Consider the following 24,740-nt stretch of genomic DNA (forward strand, 5'->3'; position numbering starts at 1 on the left):
TGTATTGAGTAGTAGTGGTCTGTGTCTAGTGTATTGTGTAGTGGTCAGTGTGTAGTGTAGTGGTGTGTAGTGGTCAGTGTGGTGTGTGGTTGGTGTGTAGTGTAGTGGTCAGTGTGTAGTGTAGTGGTGTGTGGTTGGTGTGTAGTGTAGTGGTCAGTGTGTAGTGTAGTGGTCAGTGTGTAGTGTAGTGGTCAGTGTGGTGTGTAGTGTAGTGGTCAGTGTGGTGTGGTGTGGTGTGTAGTGGTTAGTGGTGGTCAGTGTGGTGTGTAGTGGTCAGTGTTGTGTGTAGTGGTCAGTAGTGGTCAGTGTGTAGTGGTCAGTGTGTAGTGGTTAGTGGTCAGTGTGTAGTGGTTAGTGGTCAGTGTGTAGTGTAGTGGTCAGGGTGTAGTGTAGTGGTCAGTGTGGTGTGTGGTCAGCGTGTAGTGGTCAGTGTGTAGTGTAGTAGTCAGTGTGGTGTGTAGTGTGGTCAGTGTGTAGTGGTTAGTGGTGTGTAGTGGTCAGTGTGTAGTGGGTAGTGGTTAGTGGTCAGTGTGTAGTGGTTAATGGTGTGTAGTGGTCAGTGTGTAGTGGTTAGTGGTGTGTAGTGGTCAGTGTTTAGTGGTATGTAGTGTAGTGGTCAGTGGATAGTGTAGTGTATTGTGTAGTAGTATAGTGTAGTGGTCAGTATAGGAATCAGGTAGGTCAGTGTGTGGTGTTTAGTGTAGTGGTTAGTGTGGTGTGTAGTGGTCAGTGGATAGTGTATTGTGTAGTGGGTAGTGTAGTAGTATAGTGTAGTGGTCAGTATAGGAATCAGGTAGGGTGGTGTGTAGTGTAGTGGTCAGTGTATAATGGATTGTGTACTGGATTGTATAGTGTAGTTGTCAGTGTGTAGTGTAGTGGTCGATGTAGGAATCATGTAGGTTGGTGGGGTGTGTAGTGGTCAGTATAGGAATCAGGTAGGTCAGTGTGTAGTGTAGTGGTCCTTGTAGGAATCGGGTAGGTCAGTGTAAGGGTCAGTATAGGAATGAGATAGGTCAGTGTATTGTATAGTGTAGTAGTATAGTGTAGTGGTCAGTATAGGAATCATATTAGTGGTCAGGTAGGTCAGTATTATTGTAGGAAGGGAAGGGACTCAGGGAGTGCGAATTGTCCGCAGGTTAGGGGGCGCAAATTACTTGCCTTGCCCCGGGTGCTGGCAACCCACGCTACACCACTGTGGATCAGAATACATTAATGAATGGATGCAGCTGATTAACTGCAGCAATTGATCGATGGAAAATCTTCCAACATTTCCCTTGAACTGAAGTTGATTAAACAATCATCTTCTGTCAAGTGCAGGAGCCCATACACTGATCAAAATTCAGAGTATGGCCAACTTAAGCTACATTCACCGTGGAACTAATAACCATGGGCATCTTTTTAAGCACCAGACAGGAGTGTTTCCTGTATGCGGCATTGTGGCATCCATTATGGTTGTTTCAGCACTGGAGCAGAGGTACTGTACATGTGTAAGCAGGGGTTAGTACCCCTTTTTAGGGAAACTCCTTCCTGGATACTTGGCATTGGGCTACCCTTTCCCTATAATCCGGGACTATAAGTGAACCCTTTGGGGCAGGCCTAGTTTTGGCTTCATTGGAGAACCCACCTAAGGGGACCTACAGTGAGGAAACTGGAAGCACTGGTCGGCATCCTGTGTTGAAGTTGAATTATGTAACGAATATATCGCGCTGACCCCCGAATAGACAGCAGCCAGCACAGCAATAGAAAAAAATGCAAAACTAGTGATTAGAACAATTGTGCAGAGCTAGTGAAAAAAAAATCTCTGCAAGGCTACAGAAATCAATGATTGTTAATGCTCATAAATCTATAAAAAGAAATAATAATCATAAATATAGTAATAATGTCCGTGAAAAGAGTCCATATAGTGCAAAAACTGAAAAGTTGTGATCATATGTGATAAAACTGGATCTAATAGGAAAATGTAATCCTTTAAGGCGTAAATAGGTGTGAAAGACGGCCACCACCGATTGCAGGAAGGCTTACCGGAACAAATGGACCCAAATGGGCATATGCCCAATGAGTCGCCAAAGCTTGTGGTGATAACACCAGAGGATGGATCATCCGCACGTATGGTTTATGCCAAGGTGGAAGATGCTTCCATATACTAAAAAGGGCTCCGACCCGACTCCATTTAGAAAGACCGGTGTCCACAAGGAAGTGAGTGACACGGTGCTGAGGAGACAGTGAGAGGACGATCGCAGCACAAGGACTCCATTGAAGAGGGAACTTTCTCAGGGGATACTGAGGGGAGAAGGTTAAAAACACATCCCACCGAGACTTGGGGACACCGGTCTTTCTAAACAGAGCGCGGTTCGGAGCCCTTTTCAGTATATGGAAGCATCTTGGCATGGCTGTCTTTCACACCTATTCACGCCTTAAAGGATTATAATTTTCCAATTATATCCAGTCTTATCACATATGATCACAACTTTTCAGTTTTTGCACTATATGGACTCTTTTCACGGACATTATTACTATATATATGATTATTATTTCTGTTTATAGATTTATGAGCACTAACAGTCATTGATTTCTTTAGCCTTGCAGAAATATTTTTTTCACTAGCGCTGCACAATTGAAGTTGAATTTAAACTGTACAGTGTAATTGATGTGGGGATTAAAGAGGCAGAGGCAAAGGTGTGTTATGGCAAAGAAACTCGTTTCCTGCTAAAGTAATGCCGCGTACACACGGGCGGACTTTTCGACCGGACTGGTCCGACAAACTTTCCAGCGGACTTTCGACGGACTTTTGACGGACTTTCTAACGAACGGACTTGCCTACACACGATTACACCAAAGTCCGACGGATTCGTACGTGATGACGTACACCGGACTAAAAAAGGGAAGTTGATAGCCAGTAGCCAATAGCTGCCCTAGCGTCGGTTTTTGTCCGTCTGACTAGCATACAGACGAGCGGATTCTGGGTCTAGTTACGACGTAAAGATTTGAAGCATGTTCCAAATCTAAAGTCCATCAGATTTGCGACTGGAAAAGTCCGTTGAAGGTCCGGTGAAGCCCACACACAACCGGATTTGGTCCGTCGGCGTCCGTCAGACCAGTCCGGTCGAAAAGGTTAAAAAGGCTGAACCTGTAGATATTCCTTTATTTCTGGAGATGGGCCTTGGGCTAGGAGAAAATGAGTAGCCAAGATGGCGGAGTTCCTTCATGTTGCCGTTGTCTGGTACCCTACGTCGTTCCTTTTGCAGGAAGATGGTGGGAGGTGCCCTGGGCCAGCATGACCATTGCTGGCGGCAAGTCCTGCTTACACACCAATGTCTAGGCCTATGAAGCTTAATAGTCTCAGTGGCTTAGTGGTTAGAGCTTCTGCTATGCAGTGCTAGGCTCCTCAGTACAAATTACAATCAGGGCACTGTCTGTTTGGAGGTTGTATGTTCTTCCTGTGCCAGTGTGGGTCTCCTCTGTATACTCCGGTTTCCTCTCACACTCCAAAGACATAGTGGTTGTTAAATTGGCCCTTGTATGTATCAATGTGAGTTAGGGCCCTTAGATTGTAAGCTCCTTGAGTGCAGTGAGTGTACAATATACTGTATATGTATAGTGCTGCGTAAATTGTAGCTGCTATATAAACACCTGTAATAGTAATAATAGTATTTTAATCTCAACACTTACCTGTTTAGCTCATCTACAAGCATTTTTGCAGCTTTCTCCTTTGCATCAAAAACTTCCAGAAATACAATGATATCATAACGTGCTGCAATCTGCAAAGTAGGATGGAGATTGTTATTTCATCATCTTTAGCCTGTCACTAGGAACTTTGTACAGGATACATACCAGAGGGACCAAAAGTGGGCTGCCATGTGTATACTCATACACAGCCAAATCTATATCTCATAGCATTTTATTGCAAGCGAATCAGAAACTATAGGTCCCCCTGTGACTTTCTGAAACCAAGATCTAGACATATTTGGCCAAAATCGCGTACACCTTTTATAGCACTTAAATCGGGACAGATTGGAATCTACTGGTCGTGGCATTTAGCATATATTCTATTACCTCATTAAAAGCTTGATCAAAAGGAAAATCAAATGTTCCAGCTTAAGCTGGAAAGAACCTATTTCTTTGGAACTTTTTTGCTTTCTCCTTAATATCAAAGCAAATGTATACTGAGACGGACCCCCCTTCTCATAAAGGTACATTCAAAAGTCTTGTTAAAGAGGAATTCCAGCCCAAAGTGGATTTTTCTTTTTTTCCTTTTGTTTTACTCAGTTTATATTCAAAAGTTTTTACATACATTATATAAATCAGTTTGGCCTAACAACACTCGGTTCGTAATACAAAATCTCAAAAAAGAAAAAAGAGAACGGGGACAAATACATTAAAAAAAGTAACATAGCTCTAGACAATAGCTTAACCGAATTTCCATATTGGCAGGTAAAAAGAGTAAACAACTCTAAAAGAATTCAGCCTGCCATAGACGGAGCGATTTTGTTTCCTGCAACCTTGGCTTGCAGGAAAGAAAATCACTTGATTCACAGTCAGTGTTGATGAAGGAATCCCTCACAAGGAGCCATTGCGTTCTCCTGTGGTGGGGCACAGGGAGCCATCCCCGCCGGGAGAACACAGTGATTACTGCTAGTGGCTATAATAACTGCTAGCAATAATTGCAGGTAAATCGCATGTCGATCGATCAACTTGGGTACATTCAGCCTGCCTATACATGGTTCGAATCTCAGCTGGTATGAAACTGTCTGTGGCCAGCTTTAGTTTCCAGTAGCATAGCTCAAGGAGACTCATATTAAAGTATATCTATGATATGATAGGTAAGGTGTGGAATGGTAATTAGGAGACCCACAAAACAACAACAGTCAAGCTTCCGAGAATAAAGATATTGTACCCTCGGCTTTAAATGTCTGTAAAGTCACGCATTCTACATAAGTTAGAAAGGGTCAGCCATCTATAGCTAAATTAAACATTATGTATGTCGATGTGACTGTACAATAGGATCAAGCCCCTGAAATCAAATGTGTGGCATTGACTGTATTTTGAAATATGGAGATCAATATCATAAAACATGAATACGTATTAACCAGCCCAGTAGCCTATCTCTAATCAGCTGTAAAATTACACCTGGTACATCCAGCCAGGCATTCCATAGTTTTGTAAATTTGCCAGGACTGCCCGTTGGCATGTTAAGCTTTCCTGAATAAGGACATCATTAACCGCTTTCACCCATAAGGCATGTGTTGGAAGAGCTGGAGAGGTTCACTTTTGGGCTATAAGATTTTGAGCTAAAAACAGCAAGCGGGAGAATTGCTGTGTATGTGTGTGGAGTGGATTTTTCTTACTGGCTGTAGAGGAATAGAGCTCAAGCACCCCCCCAGACGTCTTGCATTCCAGGCATTTATCACTTGTTGCATACTGTCCTAAACATTAGTACTGCTAAGTTCAATGGCGCCAATAGCGGAGAGCGCTGATTGGAGTGTTCTGACGGGGAGGGGCGTCCCGCTGTCAGAACACAATGGTTCAGCAGGGTAGATTGCTGTACTAACTGACAGTTTTTGTTTGCTCAAAAAACTCATAGTGTGTACCAGGCTTTACAATCTGATTGGATACTGTAATAAAACATGTGCGTGTTATACGCCGATACTTCAATTTTTGCTGCCTCGGAGGGGACAGGGAGGGGGGCAGGACAAGCGCCATCAGATTACATACAGTGAGAATCTCCTGTTTACTTGGCGGCCTCTGTAATAGGAAGTCCCGTCTCCTGGGCCACCATTGGACCACGGTTCTGTCTATCATAGGAGATTCTCACTGTATGTAATCTGTAGGCGCTCATCCCGCCCCCCTCCCTGTCCCCTCTAGGCTGCAGATGGGCATCGATCAGGCTGCACTGATGGCAATGTTGAGGCTGCTGCATTGATGGCAATGGTGAGGCTGCTGCATTGATGGAACTTGTGAGGCTGCTGCATTGATGGAACTTGTGAGGCTGCATTGATGTGGACTGATGAGGCTGCATTGATGGCACTTGTGAGGCTGCAGATGGGCATTGATCAGGCTGCATTGATGGCAATGGTGAGGCTGCAGATGGGCACTGACCCTTATTTTGCTTCAAAGTCCCTTATTTAAATTTTTTTTTTTTTCCTGAAACTTCGCTCTTAAAATGAATGTACGTGTTATACGCCTGTGCATGTTATATGCCGATAAATACGGGTAATTAGAAAACTAATTTCTTTTACAAATTTAGATAAGTGAGGCTCTGTATTATTACACACAGGCATTTGTTTTTGTTAAACTCACCTTTGTGATGATTGGAAACACCTTGCAGTCTTTACATTTCTTCAGCCCGAACCTCCTGGCATTGAATGAAGCAATCTTCATTCTTTTAGTGTTTCTAGGATTAAAACGACACAGACAATCCATTTTTACTTTACTCATATTGCTAAAAACCACACTTCGCTCTTCTTCTTCCTTTGCGTGACTTTATTACTGAAGTGAAAGTGAAAACCAACTATTCCGCCTCAATAGAGATAAGCAAATGCAAAGTTAGCTCATGAAAGTACGGCAAGGAAAATGCAATGTCATTCCTTTATGTACACTGTGTGAAGGGTCTCTAAATTACAAGGCGGTCACTATAAAATAGTTGCATTGACAAATGCATGAAAGATGGAGACAGATGAGACCTTAATGTTTCCATTGAAGATGATGTAATACGTGTTTTTTTCTAACCACACAGCCGACTTCCTGTTCACTCACAAGATCACATTAGGCAATAGTTTTTAAAGAGAATGTAAGGGAAATATGGACCCTCCTTGCTAACCTCCTTCTAAAAATGTTAGTTTCCTGGCTGTCATGCTGATCCAATAGCTTCACTATGTTTGGAGATACACATATATAAAAATGTACATTAATGGTCAATGGACAGCCCATGCTAATAAAAGCCCCATCTATCATGGTAGCTTGTGGAAAAGACAGAACCAAATAATGTAAGCCTTAGTGGCTTTTGCATTGCTTGTTACATGACTTTTGCAAGTGGAAATGCAGATCTGACAGGCCCTAAATCAGACCTGAAGCTGAGACCTATTTACAGTGCCAACTGGCATCTGGGGCTTCCAAAGAGCACCTCATTTGTATAGGCATCTACAGGAATGTATTGATGTCTGCATTTAGCAGCACTTTTATAACTTTATAAAAACAAATCATATTTGCTTTCTGGCTCTGGTTAGGAATCTCTCAAACAAACAGTCCTCCAGGCAACCTGGAAGTAACTGTCAGAAACCATGAAATCAGACCGAGACAAAAGTACAGTTAAATCACACTTGTTTAATAATAAAAGTAAATAGCACAAACGTAGTCAAAACATAGCCAGAGTTCAGGAACCAGAACGGATAGTCAGACAAGCCAAACGTCAGGGAGCCGGAGATAAGCGTAGTAAAACAGCAAGCAGGATCTGGAGCCAGAAGGGATGACAGCCAAGCAAGTCTTTCAACAGGAATGCAGGAGAGCGTCCCTGTGATGTTGACTAAGGCGAAGGCAGAGATCCTCTGGGCTGGGCGGCTTAAGTAGGCAGGACTGACGAGCAGGATATCATCAACAGCTGACTACTTGTGGAGAGATAGGAGCTGGCCATAGCCGACAGCTGAGCGTGCAGCTCAGAGAAGGAAGGGCTGAGCCCAGCCCTGATAGTATCCCCTCCTCAACGACCCTTCCCCCTCGGAGTAACACCAGGCTTGAGGGGAAATCATCTATGGAAATCACGGAGGAGGACAGGGGCATGTACGTCTGAGGATGAGACCCAAGAGCGTTCCTCCAGACTGTACCCCTTCCAATGCACCAGGTACTGTATGCGCCCACGGAAAAAATGGAAGTCAACAATGGACTGTACTTCATACTCCTCATGGTTCTCAACCTGTACAGGGTGCGGACATGGCATTGAGGTGGTAAAGCGGTTGCAGACCAAAGGTTTTAATAAGGAGACATGAAATACATTCGAAATACGCATGTTAGAAGGAAGGTCTAATGCGTACTGGGTTAATCCTAAAAAGAATACGGAAAGGCCCAATAAGCTGAGGTGCGAACTTCAGTGAGGGAACACGAAGTCGAAGGTTGCGAGATGACAGCCAGACCCTGTCCCCAACCTGGTAGGAAGGCGTGGGCATGCGTCTGCGGTCAGCATGAGGTCTGTACCTATCATTAGCATGTCGCAAAGCCTCCTGGACTTGTGCCCAAGTGGGACGAAGACCATGGAGATGCTGCTCTAACGCAGGAATACTCTGCGGAACAAATGAGTCAGGCAACATGGGAGGTTGGAAACCATAGTTCGCCATAAACGGGGGCAATCGGGAAGCAGAATTCAAGGCACTATTGTGAGCAAACTCCGCCCACAGTAATAGGTCTGACCAGTTGTTATAATGGTCAGAAATATAGCAACATAGGAACTGCTCCAAGGACTAATTGGCTTGTTCTGCCGCCCCATTAGACTGCGGGTAATACGCAGAAGAAAAATCAAGCTGAATTCCCAACTGTGCACAAAAGGCTTACCAGAACCAGGACACAAACTGACTACCCCTGTCCGAGACAATCACCTTGGGTAGCCCATGTAAGCGAAAGATCTTCCGAGCAAAAATGGAAGCCAGTTCCTTAGAAGTGGGCAACTTCTTAAGTGGAATACAATGAGACATTTTTGAGAACCGGTCAACCACCATAAGGATAACCGTGTTGCCCTGGGAGTTGGGTAACTCCACAATGAAATCCATAGACAAGTGGGTACAGGGCCTCTCTCCATTGGATATGGGTTGTAGGAGGCCCACTGGAAGGTGTCGTGGAGTCTTACTCTGAGCACATGCAGAACAGGCAGCTACGAAGGCGGTTACATCAGCACGTAGACTAGGCCACCAGAATTGGGAAATGGCCCAAAAGAGTTGATTCCTCCCAGGGTGGCCAGCAGCCTTGGGAGAATGGTAAGTCTGGAGCACGGCAGTATGGAGACTCTCTGGGACAAAGCAGCGGTCACAAGGTTTCTCAGGAGGAGCATTCAGTCCGCTGAAAGTCCGCTGAAAGTCCGGGGAAGCCCACACACGATCGGATTGTCAGCCAGCTTTAGTGCGTCGGCGTCCGTCGGACTTTTGTAGACGAAAAGTCCGACCGCGTGCGCGCGGCATTAGTATCAGGTAAGAATGAGACAATGTAATTGAAACTTGACAAAAAAAGAGTCCATAGCGCCCTTCTGGGAGAGAGGCGTTTAGCCTCAGACAAGAATGTGAGATTCTTATGGTCAGTAAGAATGAAAACTGGCACAGTGGTACCTTCAAAGAGATGTCTCCATTCTTTCAGGGCTAAAATGATCGCCAACAGCTCTCTGTCACCAATCTCTTAATTGCACTCTGCAGGTGACAATTTCTTGGAAAAGTAGCCACAAGGATGCAAAGCGCTCTCAGAGGTAGGACGTTGAGACAGAAGGGCGCCAACTCCAGTCTCAGAAGCATCAACCTCAAGGATAAAAGGTAATGTAGGATCAGGATGTGCTAACACAGGAGCAGAAACAAAGGCAGCCTTGAGACTCTCAAAGGCCTTAACGGACTCCAGAGACCAACTCTTTAGGTTACCATCCTTTCTGGTCATATCAGTCAGGGGCTTGACCAGAAATGAGAAGTTACAAATAAACTTCCAATAATAGTTGGCAAAGCCCAGGAAACGCTGCAGAGGACGTAAACCCACAGGTCGAGGCCACTGTAGGACTGCAGAAAGTTTCTCTGGGTCCATCGAAAAACCAGCAGTGGAAATGACAGGAATTTAACCTGTTCACGATGGAACTCGCACTTCTCCAATTTACAATAGAGATTGTTCTCTCTTAGTCTCTGAAGCACACGACAGATATCTGTGTGGTGGCTCTCCAGGGACTTGGAAAATATGAGGATATCATCGAGATAAACCACCACATATAACTGCAACAAATCTTGGAGGACATTGTTAATTCCTGGAAAACTGCCGGGGCGTTACAAAGGCCAAAAGGCATTACGAGGTACTCATAATGGCTTGTTCTGGTATTAATCGGAGTTTTCCACTCGTTGCCCTCCTTAATCCGCACAAGATTGTATGCCCCTCTCAAATCAAGCTTCGTGAAAACCGTTGCTCCCTTGAGGCGGTCAAATAAGGCATTCTTAATCGTAAAATGATTGAAACCCCTATAATCAATACAAGGTCTCAGTTCACCACTCTTCTTTTTCTTCACGAAGAAACCAGCACCAGCAGGGGACGACGAGGATTTGTGGATGAAACCTCAAGAAAGTGCGTCTGCAACATACTCCTCCATGGCCTTATCCTCCAAGACCGACAAAGGGTAATCCCGGCCACGAGGGGGTATGGCACCAGGTTGAAAGTCAATTTTATGTCTTTTTTTAAAAAAAGTCACAAATCTGAATATGTCCATGCTGATTCACCCTGTCCTGTGTGAACTGGAATTGGTATTTTATGAATGAGATTGGATTAGAGTAAAGTATGAATATTTTGTATAATGTTAAACTTAATAAAAAAATAAAAAAAAGTCGCAAACTGCATAGGTGTGAATGGGGCCTTACACTGGCAGGCATTATTCATGCAAAACCTCTGTAACTGTATTTAAATCAGCTAATACATTTAACCCAAGTATGCTGGGTTTATCAGAACATGCTGATTAATAACCCATGTTTTTGGAGAGGGAAACATAAGGAAGTTATCTAATTAAAGCTGTGTATCATCATAGGCGTAGGCACAGGGTGTGCCAGGTGTGGCACAGGGTGTGCCAGATGTGGCACAGGGTGTGCCAGATGTGGCACACCCTGTGTGGTGCAGATAATAAAAATTAAAAAAAATATACACAGACACTCATATGTTTTTGAGCTTTGGCCAAATTATGTCATACATCCCAGGAGTCTTCATGAGCATTTGTTTTTTCTGGAGGAGGGGAGGGGGGGCTTTCTCAGCTAAGCACACTCTCTTGCATACATGCATGCTTGAGCTAAGGGCAGATGGATTCCAGGAAGTAAATGCTACAGGAATTGTCTGCCCTTACTCAAGATGGTTGCAGCTAGAAATGCTAGGGGGGGGGGAGTTTTCAAATTGATTCCTCAACAAAATAAAGCATGGAGACATGGATGGATGGGGGTTTGCTTTCAATAGTAAAAATGAATTAAATAGTGTTTTCAGTTTGTGGTGCTGAGATACAGTTTAGTTCTGCTTTATGTTTACAATTTGTGATAATCACATCATGGTCAAATGAAATTTCTACTTTTTATCATAGATTTTCAAAAGAAGATATGGTAATGCTCAAAGCAATCAGGTAGTTTTTGCAGTTAAATAAGTGCAACAACAAGGTGCTCTTTCATACCTTTAAAATGAATCTATATTGTTTCTTGAATATTTTAATTCTTATATATTACAGTATGTTCAATGCTAATATATATATATATATATATATATATATATATATATATATATACTTAATTCTGTTTATTTAGGTTAGTATGGATGATTAGGGCTCTTTCACATTGCTCTGTTGCAAAAATGTGGTAAAAACACAAGTTTTTGCCAGGTTTTTGCTGTGTTTCTGGTGCATTTTGCACCTGTGAAAAAGGGATATGTGACTCAAAAACGTGTGTTTTTGATCAGTATTTCTGTGTTCGGATGTGTTTTCCAATCATTTCAATGGGGAGGTGTGTGTTTTGGTGTTTTTTTTTACTGCACCAAACATGCACCAAACATGCAGCATGCAGGACTTTAAATCACTTGCCTACTGGGCACTTTCACCCCCTTCCTGCCCAGGCCAATTGTTCAGCTTTCAGTGCTCTCACTATTTGAATGACAATTGCGCGGTCTTGCAACACTGTACCCATATTGCATTTTTATCAATTTATTCAGACAAATAGAGCTTTCTTTTGGTGGTATTTGATCACCACTGGGTTTTTTATTTTTTGCTAAACAACTGAAAAAAGACAGAATATTTTGAAAAAAGTTTTTTCATAGTTTGTTATACAATTTTGCTAACAGATAATTTTTCTCCTTCACTGATGGGCACTGATGAGGCGTCACTGATGGGCACTAATAGGTGGCACTGATGGGCACTAACAGGTGGCACTGATGGGCACTAATAGGGGGCACTGATGGGCACTGGTAAGGCTGCACTGATAGGCGGCACTTATGGGCACTGATAGGCGGCACTGATAGGTGGCACTGATGGACACTGATAGGCAATCCAATATGGATTTCACCAGTTAATTGCCATCTACCATTGAGACAAAACCATCAGCTGAGTGTATAAAAATGCATGCTGGATGGAAACCTGTGTATAGGTAGATGCTACAGTCTTTTAAAATACAAGGAATGGCTGGAGGTCATGTCTGTCCATGAATAGCTTTTCAATCTGAATTCCACCTTTATCTTATCATGCCCTTGCCCTGGGGGGGCTGGTACAAATCTGCTTTTACCTCTTTATTAGAACAGCCTTGTATATCATGTAGGAAAGGTAAGAGTAGGTTTTAAGCAGTGCAAAATAAATCACAGCTACTATGAAGACTGAATATACTGAATATACTTAATGACTTTTTAATGCAAACACTTTCCTGATGGACTAGTATGACCATGGACAACATGGACAACATGGACAACATGGACAAAATGCTCAAGTGATACATTAAGAACAATACAACTTCAATGAATAATCATTGGACATAGTTATATGTTGTAGTTTAAAATAGTATGTATTTTTTTTTAAAAAGTCACAAATCTGAATATGTCCATGCTGATTCACCCTGTCTTGTATGTACTGGAATTGCTATTTTATGAATTAAATTATGAGTAAAGTATGAATATTTTGTATAATGTTAAACTTAATAAAAAAAAAGAAAAGCAAACTGCATAGATGTGAATGGGGCCTTACGCTGGCAGGCATTATTCATGCAAAACCTCTGTAACTGTATTTAAATCAGCTAATACATTTACCCCAAGCATGCTGGGTTTATCAGAACATGCTGATTTATAACCCATGTTTTTGGAGAGGGCAACATAAGGAAGTTATCTAATTAAAGCTGTGTATCATCATAGGCGTAGGCACAGGGCGTGCCAGGTGTGGCACAGGGTGTGCCAGGTGTGGCACACCCCGTGTGGCACAGATAATTAAAAAAAAAAAACTACTGACACCAATCTCTGCCCTACTGACACTGTCCATTGCTCTACTGACATCTATACACATGCACAGACACGCATATGTGTTTTAGCTTTGGGGTGCACACCCTAATACAATGGACTGTGTATACACCAGTAGATTTTCAAACAAAAAGTTGTTGTAAAAGTTTGATTTTCAATCAAAAAATGCTTGATAAATGTTGTCCCAAAGTAGTTCAAAATCTAATTTGCTTATAACATTTGATTTTGGAATGATGGACTTTACTAAACAAAAACTGCATACACTGTTACAAATTTGTTCCTTAATAATAATTTTGCATCCCACTTCTTCAAATGTTCTCATTACTACAGTTGAAAACAAATGTCAGTTTCACCCCCCCCGCTAACAATAATGCCTCGTACACACAATTGGATTGTTGGCCAACAAATCCATGGAATTTTGTCCGAAGGGCGTTGGCTCAAACTTGTCTTGTCTTGCATTCACACGGTCACACAAATTTTGGCCAACAATTACGAATGAAGTGATGTTCTACGTGGTTTTTCAGCTCTTTAGCACCACCCTTTGGGCTCCTTTTGCTAATTTCGTGTTAGAAGAAGTTTGGTGAGTGTTGATTCGCGCTTTTCTTTTCGTGTTTTTGGTTTAGCGCTTTTCAGTTCGCGCTTTTCAGCTTGCGCTTTTCAGTTCGCGCTTTTCAGTTCGCGCTTTTCAGTTTGCGCTTTTCGGTTCGCGCTTTTCATTTCATGCTTTTCAGTTAGTTTCTGAACGGCCGTTCGTCAACCAGACATGTTGCGGAATCGGAGGAGATAACGTGTTATTTATTATTGGCCTTGGAGTTATTGCTTTGACATTATTTTTTGGTTGAATAATAATGATTTGATTTAGTATTTTTTCTATATTTTTGGATGCATAGAATGCACTTTTTGGTTAAATTCTATTGGCAGATAGCATGTCTAATTTTTATTTTTAAAATTGTTTTAATGCACAATAAAAAAAATTGTGGAGAATAATACTTGGCTATGTGTTTTACTTCAAATGACAGTTTGGGAGTCGGCAATTACATTTTAAAAAATACAATGTAAAATTGTAAAATTAACAAGGGACACCAACATAGTTGTATCTTTGTTCTTAAAAACTACGAGATAATGGTGGTGTGGTAACTTGCACAAATAAAAAAAAAAAAAATAATAATATTATTCTTGATATCATTAGAAAAAAAAAGCCTTTGAAATTTTTTTGCAATAACTCCATCAGTATCACCAGCAAAGCAGCTTCATTATTATCCCATTAAAGAAGAAGAGAATTGTGCGCTGCATTTGAAGATTTCATAATTTGCCGCATCACGAATGTTAATTCTCCATTACGAACGCTAGTTTACAAGACCAACCACTTCTGCTTCCGAGCATGCGTGTTTGTACTTTGGACTTTTGTCCGACGGACTTGTGTACACACGATCGGAAAATCCGACAACACACATTTGTTGGAGGAAAATTTGAGAACATGCCATCCAACATTTGTTGGTGAAAGTCCGACAACAATTGTCCGACGGAGCGTACACACGGTCGGACTTACCGCCAACAAGCTCACATCAAACATTTCCCGTCGGAAAGTCCGATCGTGTGTACGGGGCTTTAGGAAGTCCAATCGACCTTCTTAAAATTTTAACTTTTTGTTAAAAAATCTAGCAGTGTGATCCCAGCTCACTTGTGATTGATCTTCATTGCAATGTGTGCAGACGAGCATCCTCTACTATATCCATGAGATCGCACCAATATAGTCCAGAATGGGCCATTGTCATCCCATGTCAGTGACCAGCTTTAAAATACAAAAATACACTTACTTGTGTGTTGTGCTCCTGAGATTATCTGTAGAAGAGACTCACTCCTGTTGTGGGAGACCCAACACAAAACCTCTTCTTTAAACCTGCCCACAGGAAGAACTGGTTTCTAAAGACTTCTACTACGAGTGTCTTTGTGTCTACACTTATTTTGTCTGTAACCAAACAATCATACAACCCAAGAACATCAATGGCATTCCTTCTTGTCACGCAGGAGTGCTAATAGCTTCAGGGCTTATCAGCATGGAGTATCCCTTCCGTTTACTGTACAAGACTCGTAAAAAGTATTTACAAGAGCTTCAGGCTGCTTTAACATGCATGCGTTTTTTTGCTGCATTACCATGCTGAAAAAGGAACGAAAAAGCAATCCTTTTAAATATTATAAGACTCTTCACAACACTTTTCTATGGGCGCAGAGCGTTTTGAAAAGTGCTGCATGCTGCATCTTTTGTGTGGTTTTCGAAAACCCACCAAGTAAGCAGGTTCCCATTGATATGAATAGAAAACGTGGCAAAAAAATGCTGCAAAAACGCGTCAAAAACGCACCCGCGTAGCATTTCTGGTGTGTTTTTTGAGTTACATGTCCATGTTTCACAAGTGTATGCTGGGTACTAGGCACCCAAAAAACGCACCGAAAACGCATCAAAAACACGCATGCGAGAAGTGTGAAAGCAGCCTCCCTTTTCCGTTTTAAATCATTTGAATGTGTTTTTTTTAATGATCTGCAATGCTATTCAAATAAAAATGATTTAAAAAGTTGAATATTTTCTTTGTTGTATTATTATTATATTATACAGGATTTATATAACACCAACAGTTTACGCAGCGCTTTACAATAAAAAGGGGGGACAGTACAATTACAATACAGTTCAATACAGAAGGAATAGGAGGGCCCTGCTCATGGAGCTTACAATCTAAATGGAGGGGGAGGTGGTACAAAAGGTAATAGCTGCAGGGGATGATCTGATGGAAGTGACTCAAGTACAGTTCTTAGGTGGAGGTGGGGTAGGTTCCCTGAATAAGTGAGTTTTCAAGGATAACCTAAAGGCGGACAGAGTAGGGGCTGACCGGACATACTGGGGCAGGGAGTTATAGAGGATGGGAGATGGCGGCTGGTGGGTTCTCCTTTTGGGGGGGCGGAAAACATGCACCAACCCCCCGCCCCCGGGCAGCACGGCACTGACCGCTCACGGCTGCCGGACCATCCGAGGCACTGACCATCTGCGACACTGACCCGTGGGTGGTCCAGCGGCACTTACCCACTGTGTGGCATGGCTCTCCTCCTCTCCTGCAGTGACGGGGCTGTCCTCCGCCTCTCCTCCAGTGCGGGCAGCGGTGGCTTCGGTGTCCACTCCTCATGCTTCCTCCCCTGTGTGTCTCCTCTTCCGCCAAAGCGCTAGGTGTCCAATAGGGTCGCCTGGCGTTTTGGCCAATTGGGAAAAAGGTCTCACAGACCTGCCTCCTGATTGGCAGGGAGAAACTGTAGTGTGACCATAGCGAAAATTATTTCGCTATCGTCACAGAACAGGGTGGGATGGGGATGCAGAGCTCCAAAGCCCACCCTATTTTGAAGCCTTTTAGAGCCTCTGGCTCTAATCACATGCTTCAAATTACACAACCCCCGCCTATCCCCTCCATAGGAATTCATGTGTCCGGCATCCTGAAAGGGGCCGGGCACATGGATAGGGAGGGTGGCGGAGGTATTGGGGAGGGCGGCGCCCGTGCGCCCACAATGCACAGGCTGCCACTGCTTTGGAGAAGTCCAGGAGGTGAGCATGGGAGGAGGTAACAAGGGAGCTAGAGAGCAGGAGGTCCTGGGAGGAGCGGAGGGGAGGATTTGGGGCGATATCTGCAGATGAGGTTGGTGATGTAGCTGGGGGTAGGGTTGCCACCCTTTCTTCAAGCCAAACCTGAACACTTTAGCGGCCTGGGACACCTTTGGGTGCCCCAAGGAGAGTAGTAATGTGGTGCGCTAAGCCTGCTGCCGCAGAAAACAATGGGTGTAGCCAAATTGCTCTTACTGATATCATCACCCTGCCCACCCAGCGATGCCCAACCTGCCCCCAGACAGCCGCCCACATTTCCCGGATGGCAACAGATTTGTGTGAGACTATCTTGGTTTTTTGTGGAGTCACAGTCCGGTCTGAATAATGTGTCTGCATTTCAGTCCACCTAAAACCCGGACACATGATTCAAAACCCGAACTGTTCGGGTTAATCCCGGACAGGTGGCAACCCTAGCTGGGGGCGATGTTGTGGAGGGTAGTATTTATAATTTTATACGATGGGGTAGGGGAAGCCAGTGAAGAGATTGGCAGAGAGGGGCAGCAGTCATGGATCAGTTAGTGAAGTGTATCAGTCTGGCAGCAGCATTCATAATAGATTGAAGGGGGGATAGCCTGGGTAAAGGTAGGCCAGTGCGGAGAGATTAAGTTGTTTTGTGTGTCGTTAGGAAGGGGCGGCAAGATTTAGCCAGTGATTGGATGTGGGGGCTGAAGGAGAGATCAGAGTCTAGGACAGTGATGGTGAACCTTGGCACCCCAGATGTTTTGGAACTACATTTCCCATGATGCTCAACTACACTGCAGAGTGCAAGAGCATCATGGGAAATGTAGTTCCAAAACATCTGGGGTGCCAAGGTTCACCATCACTGGTCTAGGATTACACCCAGCACCCTGGCATGTGTGGAGGGACCAATAGTTGTGCTGTTGATTTCAGTGGTAAAGTCGTGGGGTGGGCATCGGGGAGGGGATCGGGGAGGAGGAAATATTACAGAAATATTGCAAATATAATATAGTTATTTTTGTTATAGTTACTTAAAATGTAAAGTAAAGGCGGCCATAGACAGATTAAAAATTTTCCGGTTCAGCCGGACCCAGCTGAATTTTGATCCATCTATGGACAGGCTGGTTGTATTGAAGTCGATCAGGTTTTTTTTTTTTTTTTTTTAGGATTTCAGAATACAATAGCGTAGCAGGAGGGATTCCCCCATCAACACTGACTGTGTTCATGGAGGAATGGAGCAGTTTTCTTTCCTTCAACCTGTGGGTGAAAAAAAGAAAATTGCACAATGTATGGCCTGCCTAAGAATGTCGTGCTGTCAGCAGGACAGGAGGTGGGATAAAAGCTCTCTAATGGATGGCAGTAAAAGCCCAATGGGGAATCTTTTTTCCTTTTTGGGTTAACCAACCATTCAGAGATAAAAAGCGTAAAAGTTTGTAGCTGCCCGTGTCCATGAGGTGTTCCAACTGGAAAATCTGAGTCTTCCAGCAATGGAGTCCTTGGCAAGGGTTGCGGAGAGAGTATGGGCAAGGAAAAACTCTGCACTGTGACCTATTTATAAAGCATTTGTTGGATGATTGTCATGCACATTTGTGTAAGATGAATGAATATTCCCTGTAATTTCTGTAATAGATTAATTCATGTGATCGTCAGCTCCATCTAGTGGCCAAAATCTGGTATAGGTTTTTGAGAAACTATACTGCATTTTTGGCCACTAGATGGTGCTGTTGATCATGGTATTTCATCTATTACAGAAATTACAGGAAAAATGAATCCAGCCTTCACGGATGTGTGTGACATTAGGCCTATAGTGGATCCCATAGTTAGGTGGGTAATTAGAGTGTTTGAGTGGCTTGTGGGGAACCACAGGAGGCACAACAATAGTATTGGGCTGTATTCCTGCTCAACCTGGATCTCCTGTTTTGAATGAGGGTTGTTACATCATCCTACCACTTAGAACAGGTGGAGTGCCTTGTAGTATTGCCTCGGGAAGAAATTTGTGAAAAAGAAGAGATGAGAATATACAGAGGATTTGTTCTCCCAGATGTATTTCCCCAGTAGAGCGTGTTAGGGGAGAAAAGGACTGATGGAATATAAATGGGATTGTTTTGGAACAAGTACAGAATTTTTGGAAGGGTGGCCTTTTTTAAAGCACTGCTTCTCCCAAACCACGTTTATTGAATGTCAGTGCCCAACAGGGGTTCTAACACCTCCTTACTATCCAAAGCTATTTGAAAAAAAATACACCATAAAAAATGCATTTGCTTATGTGGTTGTGAAAAGAAATCTTATTTATGAAATGAGAAGTGCCATTCATGCCTATATCAACAAATAGTATACCAGTTGTCAATCTCCTTAGAGAGAAAAAAATAAAAAAATTAACTGCTTCAGCCCCGGAAGAATTTACCCCCTTCCTGACCAGAGCACTTTTTGCGATTCGGCACTGCGTCGCTTTAACTGACACTTGCGCGGTCGTGCGACGTGACTCTCAAACAAAATTGACGTCCTTTTTCTCCCACAGATAGAGCTTTCTTTTGGTGGTATTTGATCACCTCTGCGATTTTTTTTTTTTGCGCTATAAACAAAAGAAGAGCGACAATTTTGAAAAAAACGCATTATTTTTTACATTTTGCTGTAATAAATATCCCCCAAAAATATATAAAAAAAACATTTTTTTTTCTCAGTTTAGGCCGATCGTATTCTTCTACATATTTTTGGTAAAAAAAAAAATTGCAATAAGCGTTTATTGACTGGTTTGCACAAAAGTTATAGCGTTTACAAAATAGTTTTATGGCATTTTTATTAATATTTTTTTTTTTTTACTAGTAATGGCGGCGATCAGCGATTTTTATTGTGACTGCAACGTTATGGCGGACATGTCGGACATTTTTGGGACCATTGTCATTTATACAGCAATCAGTGCTATAAAAATGCACTAATTCCTGTGTAAATGACACTGGCAGTGAAGGGGTTAACCACTAGGGGGCGGGGAGGGGTTAATTATGTCCTAGGGGAGTGATTACTAACTGTAGGGGGGATGGGCTGTGTGTGTCACTACGCTGATCACAGCTCCCGATGACAGGGAGCTGTGATCAGTGACACTTGTCACTAGGCAGAACGGGGAGATGCTGTTTACATCAGCATCTCCCCATTCTTTCTCTCCGTGAGGCGATCGCGGGTATCCCCGAGGCGATCGAGTCCGCGGGACCCGCGACCCGACTCACGGAGCTCCCGGCCGGCGCGCGCGCCCAATGGCACGGCGGGGAATTCAAATGGATGTACCTGTAAGTCCATTTGCCCAGCCGTGCCATTCTGCCGACGTACATCGGTGTGCGCCGGTCAGGAAGTGGTTAAGAATCTACATTGTTAATATGGGTAACATCTTCACTCCCCATTTCGTCTAGTATGAATGAGACCCAAAGTAAACCTGGTCATACACTGGTAGATTTGCATACGTACATTTGTACATAAAGGGGTTGATTTACTAAAGGCAAAAAGATTGTGCACTTACAGAGTGCAGTTGCCCTCTGCGAGTGCAATTGCTCTAAAGCTTAGTAAATGAGGTAAAACTTCACTTTGCAAAAAGTACCCAATCATGTGCAAGGAAAATAAAATAAATAAATGCATTTTTGCTTGCACATGATTGAATTATGGAAGTCAGAAGAGCTTTTGCTCATTTACTAAGCTCTGGAGCAACTTTGCAAAGTGCACAGTGGCATTGATTTACTAAAACTGGAGAGTGCAAAATCTGGTGCAGCTCTGCATAGAACCCAATCAGCTTTCAGGTTTTATTGTCAAATAATTGAACAAACTGAAGCTAGAAACTGATTGGCTACCATGCACAGCTGCACCAGATTGTGCACTCTTGAGTTTTAGTAAATCAACCCCAACGTCTTGTCAGTATAATGATAATGCCATCAGAGACTTGAATGTCATCTAAAACTGCTTCAAAATGTCATTTGCTTTTATCGTTCTATTTTGGAATAGTTTGAATTTCCTGAACGAAAATCACATTTACTGTTAGAATTTTGTTTGTCCAGATAAAAAGTTTCCATCCCGTTTCTTCAAAATGTTTCATCACTATGGTCAAAAATTGTTGAAACAATTGTTGACTTGACCCCAATAACTATGAGCTATGACTAAGCAACAATGATGTTGTGAAACGCGTCAGCTGTTTGTCCTGCTTCTGTTGTCACATGAACGTTGACTACTCATTACAATAAAGGCTTTTATAGGAGTGCGGCTGTCCAGAAACCATTTCTTTAATATTGACCCCAATAACTATTAGAAAACGAATGTTCAAAAAACAAACATTTTGTAACAAAAATGTTATTGGTGTACGGCCAGCTTTAGTTTTGTTGCAGTACTTTATTGTTTGGATTCACTTTTAGGTTTTTTTTTTTTTTTTTTACAGAACTTTTTCTTTTTGTCATGGAATCTCACGCAGAGAAGTATCCATCCTTTGGTAGGAAACACTGAGTTTGCTCATTTATAAGTTGTCAGAGATGTAGATATCACAGAAAGAACAGCGGTAAGCAATATCCTATCTTTTCATGTTTCTGGCTGTGTTTGATATCAGAGGCCACAAATTTCTAATCAAAACTGCACACATGTAAGTCACACCCAGAGCTTCTTATAAAAAAGCTCTTTTTGATTGATTACATAGCAATCACTTTTAATGTTTGTAGCAATTTCTCCCGCAGGAGTCAGTTTGAAGCTGTAGTAAACTGCCCTTCTTTTTTTTTTTAAACCTGCAAGACAAAGTTATAATGTGCTAGTAGCATCACCTACTAGCACATTATGTGAAACTTACCTTGAAACAAAGCCCTTACAGGCCTTCCATCTTCACCTGATCTTCCTTCCCGGTTCTCCGGTCCTTTGATTGGACGATCCCTGATGATTTCACTTCCGTGCGTGTGCGCAGGAGCCACTATTCATGGCACAGGGCTCTGAAGGAGTTCCTATGGAGTTCCTTCAGAGCGCATGCGCCAGTGATGTCACCGGGGGCTTCACAAGTAAATGCTGTATTTATTGGCGTATAACACGTACCTTTAATAGTGTGTGCGTGTTATATACGGATCCTGCAATTTGGGCTGCCTTGGAGGGAATGGGGAGGGGGGCGGGCTGAGCACCATCAGATTACATACAGCGAGCATCACCTGTTTGCTCAGCGGCCTCTCTAATAGGAAGTCCTGTTTCCTGGGCCGGCATTGGACCAGTGTTCTGTCTATCATAGAAGCCGGTCCAGAAGGCGGGACTTTGATTAAAGAGGCCACTGAGTAAGCAGGAGATTCCCGCTGTATGTGATCTGATGGTGCGCTCGTCCCGCCCCCCTCCCTGTCCCCTCCGAGGCTGCAGTAATCTGAGGTGAGGCTGCAGATGGGCATTAATCAGGCTGCATTCATGGCAATGGTGAGGCTGCATATGGGCATTGATCAAGCTGCATTGATGGGCACTGGCACTGGAACTTCAAAGTTCTTTATTTAAAATTTGAGTTTTTTCCTGAAACTTCCCTCCTAAAATGAAGGTGTGTGTTATATGCCGATAAATACGGTATCTCTTAAACGGTGTATGTTTAGGAGATATTTACTGTACCCATAGCTAAGCCTTATTATAGGCTTACCTACAGGTAAACATCGTCCATTGGAGATTACTCCCACTTTAAGGTCCGTAGGGTCTTTTCCCATAGTTGCACCTGCATTCAGGCACACAGGCACAATCACTCCTTTGGCTCAAAGCACGCTACCATGCCCCCTACCCCCTACCTGGAAATACCAAATCACGTTAAAGCCTTCCCTCAAGATCTGGCTTGGAAGTTTGTTTTTTTTAACAGCAAAAGAGTTTTATGCCATACAGTGCATGTGCAAGATGAAGCCTATGACGTCATACACTTAATCTCAGGAATACACAGTATTAGAATACTGTGAGATCTCACTGTTTAGGTGTTGTCCTTTCACACTTGTGCGACCTGAAAGTCAAGCAACTGTGCCGCAATTTTTGCCACGACTTTGACGCAATTTTTCCGTGACTTTGACGTGACTTAAAGCAATGCCTGTGTAATCTTGAGGTCTATCTTGAAGTCGCATCAAAGTCAGAGCAAAGCAGTGCAGGGACTACTTTAAAGTTGCTGCGACTTGTAGTCACTCAGATGTGAATGATACTTATTGGAAATCATGGGGTTCGACTTGTCATGCGACTTTGCAGTCCCAAGTCACAGGACAAGTCACACAAGTGTGAAAGGGGCCTTATGGTAAGGTCCTGAAGGCACTAGAGGAGGCATCTGTGTGGCCAGGACTATGTCACTAGTGCCTTCAAGGAAACCAAAAAGTGGACGCAAAAAAGGTAAAGTCACAAAATGTTTTTTTTAAATCATTGTTGAGATGCAGACATGTATGTTGATGTGAGTTCTAGTAAAGGGACTTCTTTAACCTAACATTCATTTAACTCTATGCACAGCAGCATATTACAATGTGTAATAGCACATCAAATGCTCTGTGCAAAAATTCAACTGTCCTATGTAGCACCTACCCTCGAAGGAGCCGCTGTTACTCAGGTCCCCTCCTGAACTGTGCAGAAACTTTTTGAAGACTATATATATATATATATATATATATATATATATATATATATGAGTATACCCCTCACATTTTTGTAAATATTTTATTATATCTTTTCATGTGACAACACAGAAGAAATGACACTTTGCTACAATGTAAAGTAGTGAGTGTACAGCTTGTATAACGGTGTAAATTTGCTGTCCCCTCAAAATAACTCAACACACAGCCATTAATGTCTAAACCACTGGCAACAAAAGTGAGTACACCCCTAAGTGAAAATGTCCAATTTGGGCCCAAAGTGTCAATATTTTGTGTGGCCACCATTATTTTCCAGCACTGCCTTAACCCTCTTGGGCATGGAGTTCACCAGAGCTTCACAGGTTGCCACTGGAGTCCTCTTCCACTCCTCCATGATGACATCACAGAGCTGGTGGATGTCCCACAGATGCTCAATAGGGTTTAGGTCTGGAGACATGCTTGGCCAGTCCATCACCTTTACCCTCAGCTTCTTTTGCAAGGCAGTGGTCATCTTGGAGGTGTGTTTGGGGTCGTTATCATGTTGGAATACTGCCCTGCGGACCAGTCTCTGAAGGGAGGGGATCATGCTCTGCTTCAGTCACAGTACAAGTTGGCATTCATGTTTTCCTCAATGAACTGTAGCTCCCCAGTGCCGGCAGCACTCATGCAGCCCCAGACCATGACACTCCCCCCCCACCATGCTTGACTGTAGGCAAGACACACTTGTCTTTGTACTCCTCGCCTGGTTGCCGCCACACACGCTTGACACCATCTGAACCAAATAAGTTTATCTTGGTCTCATCAGACCACAGGACATGGTTCCAGTAATCCATGTCCTTTGTCTGCTTGTCTTCAGCAAACTGTTTGCAGGCTTTCTTGTGCATCATCTTTAGAAGAGGCTTCCTTCTGGGACGACAGCCACACAGACCAATTTGATGCAGTGTGAGGCGTATGGTCTGAGCGCTGACAGGCTGACCCCCCACCCCTTCAACCTCTGCAGCAATGATGGCAGCACTCATACGTCTATTTCCCAAAGACAACCTCTGGATATGATGCTGAGCACGTGCGCTCAACTTCTTTGGTCGACCATGGCGCTGTATGTCTTGGCCACCGTGCTGCAGCTCAGTTTCAGGGTCTTGGCAATCTTCTTATAGCCTAGGCCATCTTTATGTGAAGTAACAATTCTTTTTTTCAGATCCTCAGAGAGTTCTTCGCCATGGGGTGCCATGTTTAACTTCCAGTGACTAGTGTGAGAGAGTGAGAGCGATAACACCAAATTTAACACACCTGCTCCTTATTCACACCTGAGACCTTGTAACACTAATGAGTCACATGACACCGGGGAGGGAAAATTGCTAATTGGGCCCAATTTGGACATTTTTTACTTAGGGGTG

At 43.1% G+C, this 24,740-nt stretch overlaps 1 protein-coding gene across 3 annotated transcripts in view; it reads right to left on the reverse strand.

The window, feature by feature from the left end:
* Window positions 1-24,740, reverse strand: part of LOC141102955 (deoxyribonuclease gamma-like) — a 55,556-nt gene that overhangs the window by 24,878 nt on the left and 5,938 nt on the right. Inside the window, exons 1-3 of one of the 3 annotated variants that reach the window (XM_073592020.1) lie at window positions 14,994-15,118; window positions 6,298-6,391; window positions 3,670-3,758 (exon numbers count right to left, since the gene is read on the reverse strand). In XM_073592020.1, the coding sequence (XP_073448121.1) occupies window positions 3,670-3,758; window positions 6,298-6,378 (170 nt within the window). In that variant the 5' untranslated portion in view covers window positions 6,379-6,391; window positions 14,994-15,118. Of the gene's footprint in view, window positions 1-3,669; window positions 3,759-6,297; window positions 6,711-14,993; window positions 15,119-24,740 lie in introns of those variants that run through there. The other 2 variants (XM_073592019.1, XM_073592018.1) reach the window with 2 other exon arrangements.

The sequence above is a fragment of the Aquarana catesbeiana genome, linkage group LG07 (assembly GCF_042186555.1).
Source record: "Aquarana catesbeiana isolate 2022-GZ linkage group LG07, ASM4218655v1, whole genome shotgun sequence".
Taxonomy (NCBI): Eukaryota; Metazoa; Chordata; class Amphibia; order Anura; family Ranidae; genus Aquarana; species Aquarana catesbeiana.